The sequence below is a fragment of the Vicia villosa genome, linkage group LG2, assembly GCF_029867415.1.
Source record: "Vicia villosa cultivar HV-30 ecotype Madison, WI linkage group LG2, Vvil1.0, whole genome shotgun sequence".
NCBI classification, from domain to species: domain Eukaryota; kingdom Viridiplantae; phylum Streptophyta; class Magnoliopsida; order Fabales; family Fabaceae; genus Vicia; species Vicia villosa.
In genome coordinates, this window is record NC_081181.1 from 151617859 (window position 1) to 151635102 (window position 17244).

Below are 17244 nucleotides of genomic sequence, written 5' to 3' on the forward strand. Positions count from 1 at the left end.
TATATTTATTACTCAAAATAATATACATATTACTCAAAATAGTATAAATATTACTCAGAACAATAAATATATTACTCAAAATAGTTAAAATTCTATATTACTCAGAATGATGTAAATATTATTCAAAATAGTGTACTTATTACTCACAATTAATAATTACTCATAATTAATAAATGTGTACAAATAATGCATATATTATTCATGAATTATGATATTATTACTCGTTTCTAACTAAAATGTTACTCAGAATAATTTAAATATTACTCGTACGAGACTTATGTACCGTGCATAAGGATATACCTTATGCACACCTGACCCCTCATTTACATAGATACATACCCAAAAATTTAGTAGAATAATCAATATTTAATGAGCTATCTTGAAATTAGCTGAGCTCAGTATCTTAAACTTGAATCCAGTCCAAAACATTTTTTTCCTAAATTATTTGTGTTTATCTTTCAATAAAATTAACCCTTATATTAGATGATTTTTTTTTGTTTGATTTAATTATACAATGCTGTCATCAACAATACTAATGAGTTCTGCCAAAATATAATATAACTGTTATCACTATTGAAAAAACCCACGTGTCATTAAGCAGGCAACAAAAACGGCAAGAAAACATTAAAAGAAAACATAAAGGGTAAAACGAGTTGACAAGAGAGAAGAAATGAAAGCACAAGAGAGCCATAAATAAAGATGAAAAGTGGGGAAAAGGAGGCGCAAAAGAAGGAAAATTTGGGAATAAAGTTAAGGAGAGAGGTTTTGTTACGAAAAAGTAAAGCCCCTTCTACTCCATTACCCTCTTCTTCTTCTTATTCACTTTCTCTTTTGCCTAATAATAACAAACACTGTACCAGTTCCGTTACTCGGGACCACCAAACTCTACCCACCACCGCCGCCACCGTCTCTGTTAGGAAGCTCGCGGCGGCTCTCTGGGAATTCAACCATTATTCTACGCTCTTTCCAATGCATCGTCCTGTCAATAACGGTGGCGCCGCCGATTCTAGACTTCGCCGCCGCGGCCATTACACTCTTCATAAGGATAAGGCTCCTGATATCGGTAACTTCTTAGTTGATGCTTCTCCGAGTTCGCCTGATCAGGTTCCACTTTCTTCTACAGTAGAGTTGCTCTTTTGAACTTCAATAGCGTTTGCGTTACTATTCATTTAGGTTGATGGTTTAATATCATGATCCAGTGCCTCGATTTTGATAATTTTTTTGGTGTTATTCATAGAAGCACTGTTTTCATGATCCTTCATAGGTTAGAGCATAGATAGGTTTATTTTGTTTTAAACTCCCAATCAAAGCCTTAGGTTATGGAATTATGATTTTATCAGTTTGAATATCTTTGTTGAATTGTATTCGATGTTACTTGTACTTTATAATTCATGAAATGTTGCTTCTGCATCAGCAATTCATTCTATATTTGAGGCTTTTGTTTATCACTGCCATCATTCGTCAGTGTTTTACTTCTTTCTCTGGATTAATAGCATTAATATTGTATTTTCCATATAAATTGTAAACTAGATTTGATTGAGTTCTCAGTGTGCAAATATCCGTTTCATTCATTGTAATGCTGTGATTTACTGTTTTCTTCCATGTTTTATGCCCTTTCCTTCCTTTCTTATGGATCAAATAATAGTTGCTTACATTGGTAGTTGTACATAAAAATTTTGATTTGCATTTCGTCTATAAGTACCGAGACATGCTTTGATGTTAGTGAAATCATTTACCATGGTTTGGTCGCTAATCTTATGCAAGTAATGGCTCAGCAGTTTTCATTGGAATTCTATGAAGCATGCATTGTGTCATATATGGTATCTATGTCGGATAAAAAGAGGAACATGTCAAACATCTTGAATATTTCTAATGGTATACCAGTTTACACTTCTATTTGATAAACTTGTATACCAGTTTATAAATTTGAACATCACTATAATTAGATATACAGCGGTATATGCTTGATTCCTTTTAGATATTTCACATTAGCTATCTCTTTATTTAGGATTTTTGTTTTCATATTAAATTGTAGTCACTCTAAGTGCTGCATTATAACAGTGTTGGGGGTCATATAATTTATAAAATATGCGGCGGGCCTATTTCTGCATATATTGCATTTGTCTCGCGTCGTTTTTGTGATTTCTAGCTGATTTTAACCATTTTGATAGAGACTTACACAGAGTTCGATTAAACTGATATTTTAGTGCTTTTTCATCAGCCAGCTAGTGCAAGCAGTTTGAGAAGGCATGTTGCAGCATCGCTGATGCAACATCATCGGGCAATTGAGAGAAACAACCATGCACTACAACCTCTATCTCCTGCAAGTTATGGTAGTTCCATGGAGGTAAGCATCAACACTTTCCCCAACCCCAGCTCACACATTCTTATTTTTTCATGACCAACACTTTTAGAATGAAAAATATAAGTAGAAACATGACAGTTCTCATGTAAGTAAGCACAAATTTTCTTTTGGAGGGATGTTATGTTTTACATGAAAAAATTGATTGCATTTTGAATCATGACTTAACTACCTTGGAAGAAATTAGACTATTAGGACTACTGAGTAATCACCCTCATATTGAGAAATCTGGTTATAATATTTTTCTTCTTCAAGATACCAACACACAAAACAAACCAGTAACAGCTGTATTACAGTTTTGTTTGGTGCCAAAATACCATTTTAGTTCTAAAAACTGAATATTTTTTGTAAGTCACCAAATTTGTTAATGTCAAAATTTCAAAGTTGTAGTCATTGTACTTGTGGTTTTATTGTGTATCATTTGGTTCAATATACAATACTTCATTGCATCTATTGTTTGCCATTTTGTGGGTTGCAGATGACACCTTATAATCCTGCAGCCACTCCTGATAGTTCCTTGGACTTCAAGGGAAGGATTGGGGAGCCACATTATACTCTCAAAACATCTACAGAACTGTTAAAAGTGTTAAACAGAATATGGAGTTTGGAAGAACAACATGGTGCTAACATATCATTGATAAAAGCATTAAAAACAGAGCTAGATCATACACGCATCAGGGTCAAAGAGTTGTTACGAGACCGGCAGGGGGATCGACATGAGATTGATGACCTGATGAAGCAAATTGCAGAGGACAAATTGGTCAGAAAGAGTAAAGAACAGGACCGACTCCATGCTGCTGTTCAATCTGTGAGAGATGAACTCGAGGACGAGAGGAAATTAAGAAAACGGTCAGAGAGCATACACAGGAAACTAGCTCGGGAGCTTTCTGAGATGAAGTCTTCTCTCACTTGTGCTTTAAAAGATTTGGAGCAAGAGAGAACAAGAAGGAAATTATTAGAGGATCTCTGTGATGAGTTTGCTAGGGGAATAAATGAATACGAGCAGGAGGTGCATGCATTGAAACAAAAGTCTGAGAAGGATTGGGTTCAGAGAGCTGATCACGATCGTTTAGTACTCCACATATCTGAATCGTGGCTGGATGAACGAATGCAAATGCAACTGGAAGCAGCTCAAAATGGTTTTATGGATAAGAATTCCATTGTTGATAAACTAAGCCTTGAAATAGAGACTTTTATCAAAGCTAAACAAAATAGTAGAAGTATTGAAAATCCAGTGGTAAGGGATCGCCGGAACTCTTTGGAGTCTGTACCACTGAATGATGCTGTTAGTGCACCACAAGCTGTGGGTGATGACGACGACGATGATTCTGTAGGCAGTGATTCACATTGTTTTGAGTTGAACAAGCCAAGCAACATCGGAGCTAAAGTACCCGAAGAAGAGATTGTGGATAAAAATCTTGATGAGACATTGAAATCCAATGTCAAGAAGAAAAAACCAATACTGCGAGAAGGGTTTAAAAATCTTATCCCATCTAGCTTGCAAATGAAGTTTGGAGAGCAAATGGCTTGGGCCTTGTCATCTAATTCGAATAAGAAGTCCCAGTCATTTGATGCACAAGAGGCGGTGGCCACAGATACAAGGCTAGTCGAAGGAGCTAGAATATCAGAAGAGCCCGAACACTTTGAAATTAGTGAAAATGACGGTTTTGAACGAAAAAACAGCTCAAGTGAATTGCACAGCACCAGTAAAAATCACATTATTGATAATCTCATAAGAGGTCAACTTTTGGCATCAGAGGGCGGTAACATTAACATACATGCCGAACATAATAGTTATGGCGAGGCATCCTGCAGCAATGCTGGATGGAGGAATCAGGCAAGCCCTGTGAGGCAGTGGATGGCAAGTCTTGATATATCTGAGGTTTCCAAAGTGCATTCAGGATCAAAGGATAATACTTTGAAAGCCAAGCTTCTGGAAGCAAGATCCAAGGGACAGCGATCGCGTTTGAAGGCCCTCAAAGGGTCCTTTTAGAGGTTTAAAACTCGGAGAGCTTAGCAGTAAGTTGACCAGAAGTTGAATCTTGTTGATGGTGGTTACTAACTTACTATGAGTATTGAGTTCGGTTCTGCATTCTCCTCTCTTTTATCTCTTCCTTTCTGATGTAATTTTTGCTTTGTTAATAATTTATCCGTGTATCTGTAACATATTTCTTGTTGGAGTTTATTCTGTATAGTAGATCTTGTCATGTTATGTAGCTGAAAGAATTGAACCAATTAATTAGAAGTAAAAACAAACAAATATACAATTTTGGATACTTTCTTTAGTATTTATTTATGAAATTACTATTTTTCTTTTCGTTCAACACTTGTTTCAGTTTGACATGCCAAAGTGCAAAATCAAATTCTTATGCATGTAGCTAAAGTGCTAAACCAACAAAGCATGTCACAATCACAAGTTAATTACCAGCAAGTAATCCTGATTCGGGTATATGGTAGTCCTAAACTAAACTCCATATGCAGTAAATCATCGTAGTTCAGCTGATAAAGTAAATACCTCACAATAGAGAGGGATAATATGAAAGTGGTTTTGAGGTACATCTAATTTTGGGTTTGGGTTCAAAGCAAATGGAGCAGAACAGAAAGTTGTAAAATTCTTTGAGAATTAGTAAAAATAAGCTTAAAAGTTCTTATAAATAAGACTAATTACAAGCTTCATCAATTAGTTTTTTTTTTTTTTACTATAACATAGCTTTCAAATGTCATACCAAAATACCAAAATGATATATGTATAAAGGGTACCATCATTGATCAAATTCTTTGAAGTGAGAGAGGCAGACTCAAAAAGTTTATATCAACACCATCTCAAGCTACTTTAATGCTATGAATAATAGCAAGAAATGTTGTAATAAGATTTCCAGTATAGCCACAATATCTTAAACACTAGCCAAATTTTCTTTCATAATAGTTTTACATTTAGTCACACATTATTCTAAAAAAATGCTCCAACATAACTTCTGAATATAAAATCTATATTTTTCTTCTATTAATAGTTATTAAATCAAATAATATTTTAATTATTCTTGATTTTTAAACATTATTCAAATTTCTCCGGTCAACCTTAAACTAGATGAAATTTGTCTAAAAAAAACAATGAAATATTTTATAAATCACCAATACTGCAGTTATGAAAAAAAATTATATTCATACATTTTTTCAATTTTTTTTTTTGAAAAATCCGGTAAAAATGCATATATGTTTCTTGAGTTTCCAAAAAATAAAAAAAAAACATCACTGCTGCATTTTTGAATTTTTTTTGGAAGTATTCATTATTTAGAAAAAATCTGATAGGTTAAATACAAATTATTTTTGCAGTGAAGATCAGAGGATTAGACGGCACGATTGCTAGTCGACAGTGTGATAGAGCTACTGCTGCGGGGGCTTGAGAAAGACGAGGTGGCGTAGAGGACTCGCATCTCCGGGAGGGGAGAGTAGCCTCGCCCGATTCTCATAGGTCAGTCCGTTTCAATGTAGTTTGGCCAATCAGTTCAATTTCGTACACCCCGCAGAACCCAAAGTAGAGGATCTAGATCTTCTTCTAGATGGATGATAGATGATGATGAGCTAGTTGATGTTCTGGAAGTCGTTCTGGATGACGTGCAGATGGTGGCAAAGACAAATGTGCTCTATCCTTTAGAGATAATAGAGGTGCCCCATCATTCAGAGACGATAGATGTGCCCATCTTTCAGAGGCAGAGGTTGCGACTACTATAGAGTTTACTTCAGAGACGACTATTGAGGCACCTACTCTGCATGCGGCTACAGAGGCGCTTGCTATAGATGATATGGAGGTTACTCCTAATGTTGACACAAAAGTCACTGACTTCGAGACATGCAATGCCCTCGGGGAGTCAAAACTCTATAAGAGGTTTCACCCCGTTGAAATACACTTCTATTTTAAATAAAAATCGATGCGGCATTGTAAGATGTTTTTCTTAACAAGACATGACCCCTATTCATACAACTTCGGATTCATTTTGAACCATAAAAAACAATCGGTGCAATCACAGTCGTACAAAATTCTCGGCAAAATCTCAACCTTTCAATTTTCACTCTTTTATAACTACTAAATTTTTTACTCATAGACAAAAGATCCAATAAGTTACAGATGTTTTCAAAATTTTGATATTAGGCAAACTACCGATTTTATATTTTATGCAAAAAAAAATCCGGATAAACATAATTTTTTTTAAAATAATCAGTAATTTCCTTAACATACCATATTTTTAAAAAAATCCGATACATTGGATTTTTCAAAAAGGCTACCTAATTTTTTTGTTATGTAGGAGAGTTTTCAATTTGGTCTACTGAATATTTGTCCAAATTTTTTACTTAAATTTACACAAGGGCGGCATGGTATTTTAGAAATATGTGGGGGTGTTAGTTGTAACCGGGAGATTTAAAGATAAAATCTCGTTAATCTTTACATATTTTTGGGCCATTTCATAAGATTGGAAGGCCCAAATTGAAACTTTGGCCCAACTCAACTGGAAAGCAGCGAAGTGAGTCAGTTCGAAACCCAAACCTACGTAAGTTTCTCGCTTAACGCGGAGGGCCGTGGTGTCTCGGTGATGGCAGCGTCGTTCAGGTGGCTATTACAACTACACAAAGACGTGCCAAAAGCCGCTCGTTTCTACTCAGAAGGCTTGGATTTTACCGTCAATGTTTGCACTCCCCGTTGGGCCGAACTTCAATCCGGTCCTCTTAAGCTTGCTCTCATGCATTCCCCCATGTAAAATTCTCTTTTCACCACAATGCACTCTACCTGTTTGATAATTTGCTATTATGAACTAATGCTATATTTTAAGTCCAAATTTGAATGTTTGATTAACATCTCATGAGTTTATTTGTTTGATTGTTTGTGATTGAATTGAAATTGACAGTGACCAAAGCAATCAGAAGGAATATACTTCACTGCTATCATTTACCGTGACAGATATCAATAGTACTGTGACCAAACTTATGGCATTAGGAGCTGAACTTGATGGACCCATCAAATATGAAATCCATGGAAAGGTAATTTCTACTGTGAAACACGAACACCAGAAATACGACACCAACACTAATATTTTGATATAAATTATAATTTAAAAAAACTTAAATTTAACCGCAAGTGCCGGTGACCGAACATCGACACTGACACATACAGGCCGAACTCTGATACTGGCGCATACACATCCACACCTTTTCATAGGTGTATACTTTTATCAAATCATGCTATGCTATTGCTATACTACTGGTACTAGTTTAGAGTGAATATTTTCTTCCTAGCATTGATAATAAGATAAGGTTTGATGTGATCAATCAGGTTGCAGCTATGAGGTGCATTGATGGACATGTCTTAGGCCTCTATGAGCCTCTTTAAGATTCACTATCAATAATAGTGATCATTTTTATTATTGAAATGGTAAGTGTTCTAATCAATTCATGTGAAATGTTTTTTGTATGGTTGCCTGCAATAATTGATAATGAATCTTTTGTTTTATATATACTAATAAGAGTAGCACAATACATGTCTTGTGAAGCAACTTGCCTTAGAATAAGGCAAAATAAATCAATGAATTAAAGAATGACAATAGGTAATATCTCTTAGAAGTGACAGGAAATCTCTTTTAATTTTTTGGGCAGCTTTTTTAGAAAAGTTTCAATGCAACAAAGTGAATATAGTACTTACTTAAATTACTCTATTTTGAAGAATAATTGATGCTTAGAAAAAGTAAAGTATGCAAAGAAGTGACACAAACCTACCTGCTGGGAATGGTTCTTAGTGGGAGATCCTGGAATATGAATATCCTGTGAAGTTGTTTAGTTGGAATGCTAACTGGTAACATGTTTTTATTTAGCAGCAATTTGTAGAATTTTCTAGTTCCATTGGGGGAACATTATGTTCAATAACTTGGCAAGTCGGCATAAACACATGGTCATCACAATACAATACAACGTTAAGCACTAAGCAGTAGATAATAACTTTGATGAAAAGTTACTGGCAAAACAATTAATTTGATTCCATTTACGAATCTCAGCACAAGAAAATTGCAAGTCACATATAATTTGCAGGCTGAAAAATTTGAAGATTTGCTCAAACTTAGCATATGGATTATGAACTTAGAAAAGACACGCTTACATGTTGTGTAGCTGGCAAACAGGCATTATGTCCCGCTTGTTTAGGCCTGCTTTGCAAAAACCTATTAAAAATGGAGCGGAGTGGAGCGGACATTGCGTAGAGCGCAAGCTTAAAATTTTGGGCTATCCCACCAAAATATGAGGGCAACCAAGGCGGGTCTGTGTGCACTGCATCTTTTAGTCTGAAAATTGCAAAAACTTAGGTTAATGTCCGTGTCCAAAAAAACGAGACAGGACAGAGCAATATATTAGAAGGTGCGAGTCTAAAACCTCGGTATTTCCTGTGAAAATATGTATAAAGAACATACATTCCCAACACATTCGACTCGTTTCATCACCCTTGATGTAACAAACTAGATAAGACAACTACATTCATCAACACTTACACAACCCTAACAATTAAAAGAAATGCAACTCATGATCTAACTTTTTTTTTAATAAATAAGAAATGGAAGATGAAATTATTGTTATTGTAATAATTTTAAAAATAGTATTAATAATCATTTTAGTAATTATCTTAAATAAAATTTGAATTATATTTTTTTTTTGGAAATATGAAGTCAAGTTTTTATCATTGAACTCACCTAAAAGAAATGGATATTGGTTATTGCATTCTTTGTAGTGCTTCCACACTTTGATAAAAAATTAATAATATTTCTAAAATTCGGAATTGCACTTTGGATGTACAAAAAATGTACACACCCTAGTCAAATTTTAAAGACGGACCAAAATGATGCTGAACAAATCTGAAAATTTAGTTTCATAGTTGTTACGAAAACATATCTCTTGAATATTCTCTGTTTCTCAAATAAAAAACAAAATGCCAAAATGGGAAGAAATTATATGAACAAATATCAATTGTGACATATTTAAAATATGTAACATTACATTTCATCATCTAATGATAATTAAGGATATTTTAACATCTTTAGAATATCTCCGGTCGATCTTGCAACCTTTGCATCCTCCTTGACTAAACCTTTTGTTTCGTAATGGTGAAATATACTCAACATAACACTTAAATCTTCATATGTCTTTAGCACAAACTTGTTGAACTATATTTTCCATTTGTTGTCAATCAATGATGAATGATAATAGAGCTTCATAACTCTTCGATTGTTTGGGTATCGCAACAGATTCTTTAGTGTGAATTTTAGATCGGCAAGACAGGCTATCTCCCTGAACCTAATTTCAAAAGGGGGCTCTCTTTAATTTGAAGAAGAAAATTTTAGAAAAATGGAACATCAAATATTTATACAATTAATGTTGAATATACATTAAAATGTATCAAAATGTATCTAGTTCACATTGTTGACAATATCAATCCAATATTACATATAAAAAGTGAGTCACCACATAAATACTTTGTTAGATAAAAGTTACGCTTAATACCCTTTTTGGTCCCGTACCTATGCCTCTGGGTCCATTTTGGTTCTCTTCCTTTTAAAAGTTTCAAATTGACCCCTTACGTTGTCTAACCGAAAGAAAGAAAGTGGTCATTTCCGTTAAATAATGGCTAACGGCGTTAAAATAGATGACGTGGATGGAGTTGTTGCTTAGTGGAATGTCTAGTCATCACAGTCTTCTCCTTCCATTGTTGTTGAAGCAGGTTTTATAATTTCCCCAAATTAACCCTTAACGAAATTGGTTCCCAAAATCCCCAATTGAAACCTAAATCGTTATCTAATCATGAGCTCTATGCGTGGGTCGTCATCATCAAATAGAAACCGAAGTGACTCGCAGGTATTTAGCAGCTCTAATCTTCCACGGAAGCCTCTATGTCGTTGTGGAGACAATGCTATACACCGTAAGGCAAGAACTGTCAACAATTATGGAAAGCTATTTTAGGATTGTCAACATTTTAAGATAAGCTTTAGTTTCAGTACTGATAAGTTGAATGTTGTTGAAATGTTTAAGTAATGCATACCAATTTTCGTTCTCAATATGTACGGGGTCACAGTAATATTGGTTGTGGGTTTTTTCAATGGTTCTATGAAGAAGATAGAGGTGAAATTGAGCAAACCCTGATGAAGGATCAATGGAAGATTGATGTGCTTAGTCAAGAGATGGAAGAAACCAAAAAATAGGTTAACATTTTGAGGAACAATAATATGAAATTAGAGGATGCTTCGAGGAACACCATCAGGTGGAAGAAGATCTGGAAGTTTATGTTCTACTTTTTTTTATTTGTCTTAGTAATCAAAATGTTGTAAGACACCTCAAGACCAACTATGGTCTATCTTTAGTTTCCCCTTCCACCACAGCAAAAGCAATAGGTAACATCTGGTCATTGGGATCTGTACCTATGGCTGCCAAAATCTGACCTCCACAAAGTCCCCTTTAAGAAGCATCCATCTAGACCAATAATAGGTCTACACAACTTGAAACTTTTTTTGCAAGCAGCATAGCAAATATATAACTTCTTGAAATAAGGCCTTTTGTCCTCAACATTTTCTTGTATTGGTGTTACATTTAACTTTACAGTTGAACCAGGATTTGTCCTTAGAATTTCATGACAATAATCATATATCCTTGTATAATCTCCTAAAAATGAGCCATCAACCATATCCCTAGCTGCAAATCTGGCCCTAATTGCCTTTGTCTTATTAACCCCCACATTCCATTTCTTTTGAGCCTTCTCCTTTACATCCTTTAGCTTCAACTTAGGATTATTTTTCAATGAGTTTTGCAACCTCTTGCTAAGCCATTTTGTACTCATCATCTTCACATTGTATTCCCTAGAGCAATTGTGAATATCAACAAATGTCCTAAGTTGCTAAGTCTACCTCCAGATTAACAACATCTAAAGGTTCTTCCTCTATGGCTTCTTCATCCACATTTAAAGGTTCTACGTCTATGACTTCTTCCTCCACATTTAAAGGTTCTTCAATATATTATTGTTGGGATAACATATGTTCTATGTAAATGTCAACTTTCAAATGTACCCTAAAGAGGTCAACAACCTCATTTGCATCCTTATCATCCTTAAGAACACACATCCCAACAGAAGAGTCTTTGTAATAGATAGAGTCTAACTCAGTGTAACCTAAATCTTTCAGAACAGCAATCAATTCAAAGTATGACCACCTATCCACATCTACATCTAACTCAATACAATTACCCCCTACATAATCAGTTTTTCAGAATCAACAAAGTCACCCCTATGACGAATTGTCAAAGTGATAATATCATCCATTTCTATCTAAGACAAGAAAACAAACATTACAAACAATAAAACGCAACATTTCACGCAAGTATTTATAACAATAGCAGATTTTAAAAGAGGCAAAAAAACCCTAGAAACCTAGTCATTTCAGAAAAACGCTACAACATAAACACTCATTCATACTAGACAGCGACATGCAAGCTAACCGTTTTTAGAAGTTGGGTCTTCTTCTTCTTCCTCAGAGCATCCTTCGTTCGTTCTCTCTTCGTCTTCTTCACTTGAAACTTCTCACTTTGTCTGCTAGGGCTTCCTATTTCATCATATTTCAAATAATAACGTTAACCAACTAATAAAATGATAATTCAAACGACACCTCAACAATGATTTTCATTACAACTCACCAACAACTTAACATGTTAGCCATGTTTTTAGTAATAAACTAATGTTTCTAACAGTCAGGACAAACGTAACACCATTTTAATAACGTAAGGGACCAATTTGAAACTTTTAAAAGGAGGAAGAACAAAATGGACCCATAGGCATAAGTATGTGACCAAAAAGGGTATTAAGCCTAAAAATTAAAATGCATCAAAACACGTGTCACCACCTAAATCTATATTTATGAGTGATTCCGCCTTTGACTTTTTCTTATTTGATTCTCTTTCAATCTTGCTCAACTTGGTGAATTCTTCCATCGTATCCAAAAAGTTATCAGATCAAGTTTCAGATCCTTGTGCGACCAAATGATGTTTGTATTTTGTTATGCTGATTTTGAATCATTTGGTTTATGAAGTCTCAATCACTAGATAAATTATCTTTGTTATTTCCCAACCAATACTTCAATGCAGCATGAATAGATTCAACTCTAGAATTGTACTTTCAACATATTTCAATAAATTAAGATATTTCTCACACACCTTCTAAAATGTATCAAAGATTCGTCATATAACTCTTTCGTAAAATAATTTATTATTACATTCCAGGCATTCATTATGCTTTCCAATATCACACAAGCTTTGACCATTTTACCATCTTCACCTTTAATTTGTTTGGTCCCACCGCTGGCTTAAGTCTACTTCTCACATTTTTTGTTATGTGATACCTACAAAGTAATGCATATGATGTAGGAAATATCTTTGCAATTGAGTTCATCTGTGCAGTATCGCAATCGGTGACAACAACTTTTAGCATGTTTTCTTGGTCCTTTAACATAGTCCAACACACTTCTAAATCCCAAGTAACATTGTCCTTTTTTCACTTTTCAAAAATGAAAACCCAACTAAAATATTCATCTTTGTAAATGTAACACCAACAATTTCCAGAAATCAAAGTTTGTACTTATTAGTCTTATATGTTGAATCTATAATGAGCACAGTGGAAAATATGTTAAACCACTTGATAGAATGAAGATAAGTCCAAAATACATCTCAGACAATTTCTTCTTCCTCACACACTTTGCACCTATATACATAATGATTATCATAAAAAAAATTCAACAATTGTTGCATTTTAGTTCTTGGACCTCTAATTGTCGTGTTGTTTAGGGCACAAACATTGTATACTTGCTTGATATTTGAGCCATTTTGAGGTTTTTTCCGTTTCAAAGTCGCAAGTATGTCTTTAGGCTGCACCATGTTGTCATGTCAAAAACAACATATGTTGGTAATGGTGCAACCCATAAGTTCTTCACCAAAATGGTAGATGTCGGCATCAACCTGTTTAACATCAATAAATACAAGAACTTATTGGATAGCGTCATGGTGCACCATATCTAAGCCAATCATAACAGAAAAAAATTAAAAACTCATCAAATTCAACATTACAATAATCAAAAAATACACTTTTGTATTACATTCAACAATAATTTGGAATTACACTATTGGATGCAACGTTAGTTTTTTCAAATCAAAAATTAGATTCTAACAAGTAATGAGTAAGGAAATACATGTACATCACCATAAATTCCAGTTTCTTTTATTCCTTTTGATGCGAAAAACAAACGGATGTTATTTTTAAGTAGAAAATTTGATTGAGTATAAAAGAAGATTTTGTCATGGATTAAAGAGGAATGATGGTAACTTCATGAGCGAAGAATACATGCAATGTGGTATTTTATTAAATTTTTGCTTGACAAATCTAAAACTGCACTTCCGAATTATTCACTAAGTTGTGAAATACATGTAAAATGATATTTTATTCAATTTCACATTGGACAAATCCAAAATCACACTTCCGAATTATTTACTAAGTTATAAAATAAACACAATAAATATATGGGTTAGTCCCGAGATACACTTCCAAACTAATTTTTAAGAAAATGGAAAGTGTTTCACTTACAACGTATTTTGATGTGCATTAGATGCATTTGAAGATGTCATTTCATAAATTCGAAAGAGCAATTTTTAGATTTATTAAGGTGACTATATGCCATAAGAGTAGAAGGAACAACCTAAACAATTCTCGCACAAAGGCCTTTCGTTACCAAAACTTCCCATTTAAACTTTTTGGCAATTTTTATTTACACCCTTGTATTATGGGGCACATCTTTGAAAACCCTAAAATACTCTTGGGTGAATTTGCAGATACATTTTCAAACGCACCAAATACTATTTTTTACTTAAATTTAGTTCGGAGATGCGCCTCCAAATAAACCCAAAGGTAAATTCGCAGATGCATCTCCGAAGTCACCTTTTTCACTTAGAAGATTTTTTTAACCACTCAGTAATATTTTCGAAGATGTATCTTCGAAAAGGTCCCGCGAGAACTTAAATATATGACCACCTTGCAAGATCATCTTCCTCAATCTTCAAACTCCTCCATAACCAAAAAACCCTTTAAAAAAATTCATTATCAATCAAATTTTTTATTCTAAACCATATTTTTTGCATTTTATCACATAAATGGAGCAAAATAAGCCACAGTTTAAGATAAAGTTCTCTCATTTCATTCCTTATTGCTTGCATTAATCTTGAGTTTGAGCTGAAAAAACATCCGCCTGGTCCATATATACATATCTGAACTCACCTACAATATTTTGGATATGTATATCCAAATTCATCTGTTATTGGCTTTTAAGCATTCTCCTGTATTGGTTCTTAATAAATATGGTTCACTAGGATATGTTTCCCAAAGCTGTTGTATGTAACGATGTAAAACATAATGCAGTGAAGGATAATGTTAAACCAGTTGAAGTGAAGCATGATGTTAAACCAGAAGAAGTAAAGGATGATGTTAAACCGATTGTTGTCGAGATAGATGTTAGTCAACGTTTCATAAATAGACATCTGTTTACTGCTCGCGAACATATGCTTCAATGGATCCGCATGGTGGGCAGGAAATTGGGGTTTGGTATTGTAATTGGAAGGTCCGACAATGGTTCAAATAGAAGACAAACATTTGTAACCATGAGATGTGAGCAAAGTGGCATGTATGTTCCCCAGATTCGGAAGTCAAAACGTGAAGACACCAGAAAGAGAAAATGTGGTTGTCGATTTAAAATGCGTGAATATTGTAACGTGGATGAGATGTGGAAATTTAATGTAATTTCTGGAACACATAACCATGCCTATAAAACAAAGCTAGTCGGTCATCCCATCGTATGTCGTCTTAAACTGGAGGAGAAGAAAAATGTTTCGAACATGTCTCTAATCAGAGTGGCGCCGGAAAAATACTTGCAGATTTGAAACGAAAACACCTAGAAAGTGTTTCAAATATCATGCAGGAATACAATGCGCATTATCGAAACAACATGACAATAAGGGGTCCAAGATTCGAAAAGATTTTTTCTATTACGGAGTGGTCCACCTAAAGACCCTTCCGGATGCATCATGTACACATGGTGGCTTTCAAAATCACTACATTTTGTCCAGGATTATTTGAAACCTGGGTGTCCAATACCAGCTACATCAATGGAGTGGATGACACATTCAATAAATGAAGTACAAACTTGGTCGGATCAATTTCTGGAGAGGATGATGAAGTTCACAAAATTGATGGAGCTTGACAGAGAATCAAATCAGAAAGCGTCGAAGGCGGCACCAACTATTGATTTATGCGATACTGGATCTTTTGAGGCATTTTATATTGTATTCGATACACATTTTTTGTATGTATTATCGTCAACGATGTAATCTTGGTACGATTTAATATATATTAATTTAATGGTTTGCTTTTGGTTTACATTGCATGTGCTTGTTGACAAAATTTATGTTTTTTTCTGGTTCAGATAAGTTTTCGGATATATATTGCATGTACTTGTTTACAAAGTTTATGATTTTGTATGGTTTTTGAGGTCCTAAGTGACCCAACAATAGGGTGTGTCTCAACCCTTATTTGATACCCAACACACTAAAACAAGAGAATGAATTCATATCCCCACTTTGCATTTGTGTATTTCATTAGTGAGACGCCGCCACTTCCGTTTAGGGTTACCGAGGAAACATCCCTCGCAGATCTGATATCTAAACTCAATACTCTGTTGCGCTTTTCAGAAAATCACAGAGTTGTCAAGCTCAAGTATCGGTAACCCTCATTTGACAGCGTTTCACCAACTTTGATTTGAAGACAGATGAAAATTTAAAGGTTATGTGGAGTGTTTTTCTCCGTTATGAATCAATGAGTCTGATTGAAGTGGATGCGAAGATTCAAAAATCCGTCGAGGATATAATTATTATGTTGCAACGTCCCGATAAAAACAATATGTAATCTTGAATTTATTTTAGTGACTATCCATGTAATGAATGTTTTTATTTAATGCAATGTTGGTTTGTTTTGAATTTGGTTCTGTCATGTTTTGGTTTGTTGAGTTTTTTGAAATCAGGCAGTTCGGAGATGTATCTCCGAACACATCCTAAAAAAGACTTTGCATTTGCATCTCTGAATTTAATTTAGTAAAATTTGAGATTTTGTGCATCCGAATATATATCTCTAAAAACATAGACCATCACGAGCTTATAGTTTATTTTACTAGCTTATAGCTTATTTTTCAGACGCTATTTTAAATAGTGTTAGCTTATAGCTTATCATTTTTTCTTACATTAATACCTTTATAAATTTTAATTATTTTAAATGTGTATTAAATTATTAATTAAAAAATTTCTTTTCATGTCATTTTATATTTATCAGCTAGTTAAATCGTTAATTTTATCAAACACTTTAATTAGCTTATCAGCTATCGGTCACCACCATCAGTTATAAGTTATAAGTTATCAGTCATCAGCCATGTCTTATAAGCTATAAGTTAACTTATCACCCAACCGCTAATTTTATCAAACAGAGCCTAATTATTGTTAAAAACATATATAGTTTAAAGATATATTTTGGAATATATTAATATTAAATATTTTGATATTAGTTATATTTTTATAAAAAAAATTAACAACAATTTGCTATAGTATATTTTATTAAAAATAACAATATTTATGTCACAATTAAGAAAAAAAATACAAGAATAAAAGATAGTAAAAATTTTAGAGAGTAAAATAGACAATTTCTCATCTCACCCCATGACTCTCTTACACACCATCGAATTGACCAAATTGTCCTCGTTCTTCCGTAGATGCATCTCCAGAAACAT

At 34.0% G+C, this 17244-nt stretch overlaps 3 protein-coding genes across 3 annotated transcripts; all 3 read left to right on the forward strand.

Annotated features, from left to right (window-relative positions):
• The first annotated feature begins 634 nt into the window (after nt 1–634).
• LOC131652481 (uncharacterized protein At5g41620-like) lies at nt 635–4629 on the forward strand. Its single transcript, XM_058922339.1, has 3 exons — nt 635–1104; nt 2222–2347; nt 2841–4629. Exons 1-3 carry the CDS (start codon nt 700–702, stop codon nt 4353–4355), a joined length of 2046 nt encoding a protein of 681 aa, XP_058778322.1. The 5' UTR covers nt 635–699; the 3' UTR covers nt 4356–4629.
• A 2258-nt stretch (nt 4630–6887) lies between these two features.
• On the forward strand, nt 6888–8966 carry LOC131647077 (uncharacterized). The gene is made up of 4 exons (XM_058916990.1): nt 6888–7112; nt 7264–7396; nt 7689–7787; nt 8076–8966. The coding sequence occupies exons 1-3, from the start codon at nt 6952–6954 to the stop codon at nt 7743–7745; spliced, it is 351 nt and encodes a 116-aa protein (XP_058772973.1). The 5' UTR covers nt 6888–6951; the 3' UTR covers nt 7746–7787; nt 8076–8966.
• Nucleotides 8967–14788: 5822 nt separating this feature from the next.
• LOC131650342 (uncharacterized) lies at nt 14789–15352 on the forward strand. The gene has a single exon (XM_058920056.1). The coding sequence runs from the start codon at nt 14789–14791 to the stop codon at nt 15350–15352; it is 564 nt and encodes a 187-aa protein (XP_058776039.1).
• Nucleotides 15353–17244: the final 1892 nt, after the last annotated feature.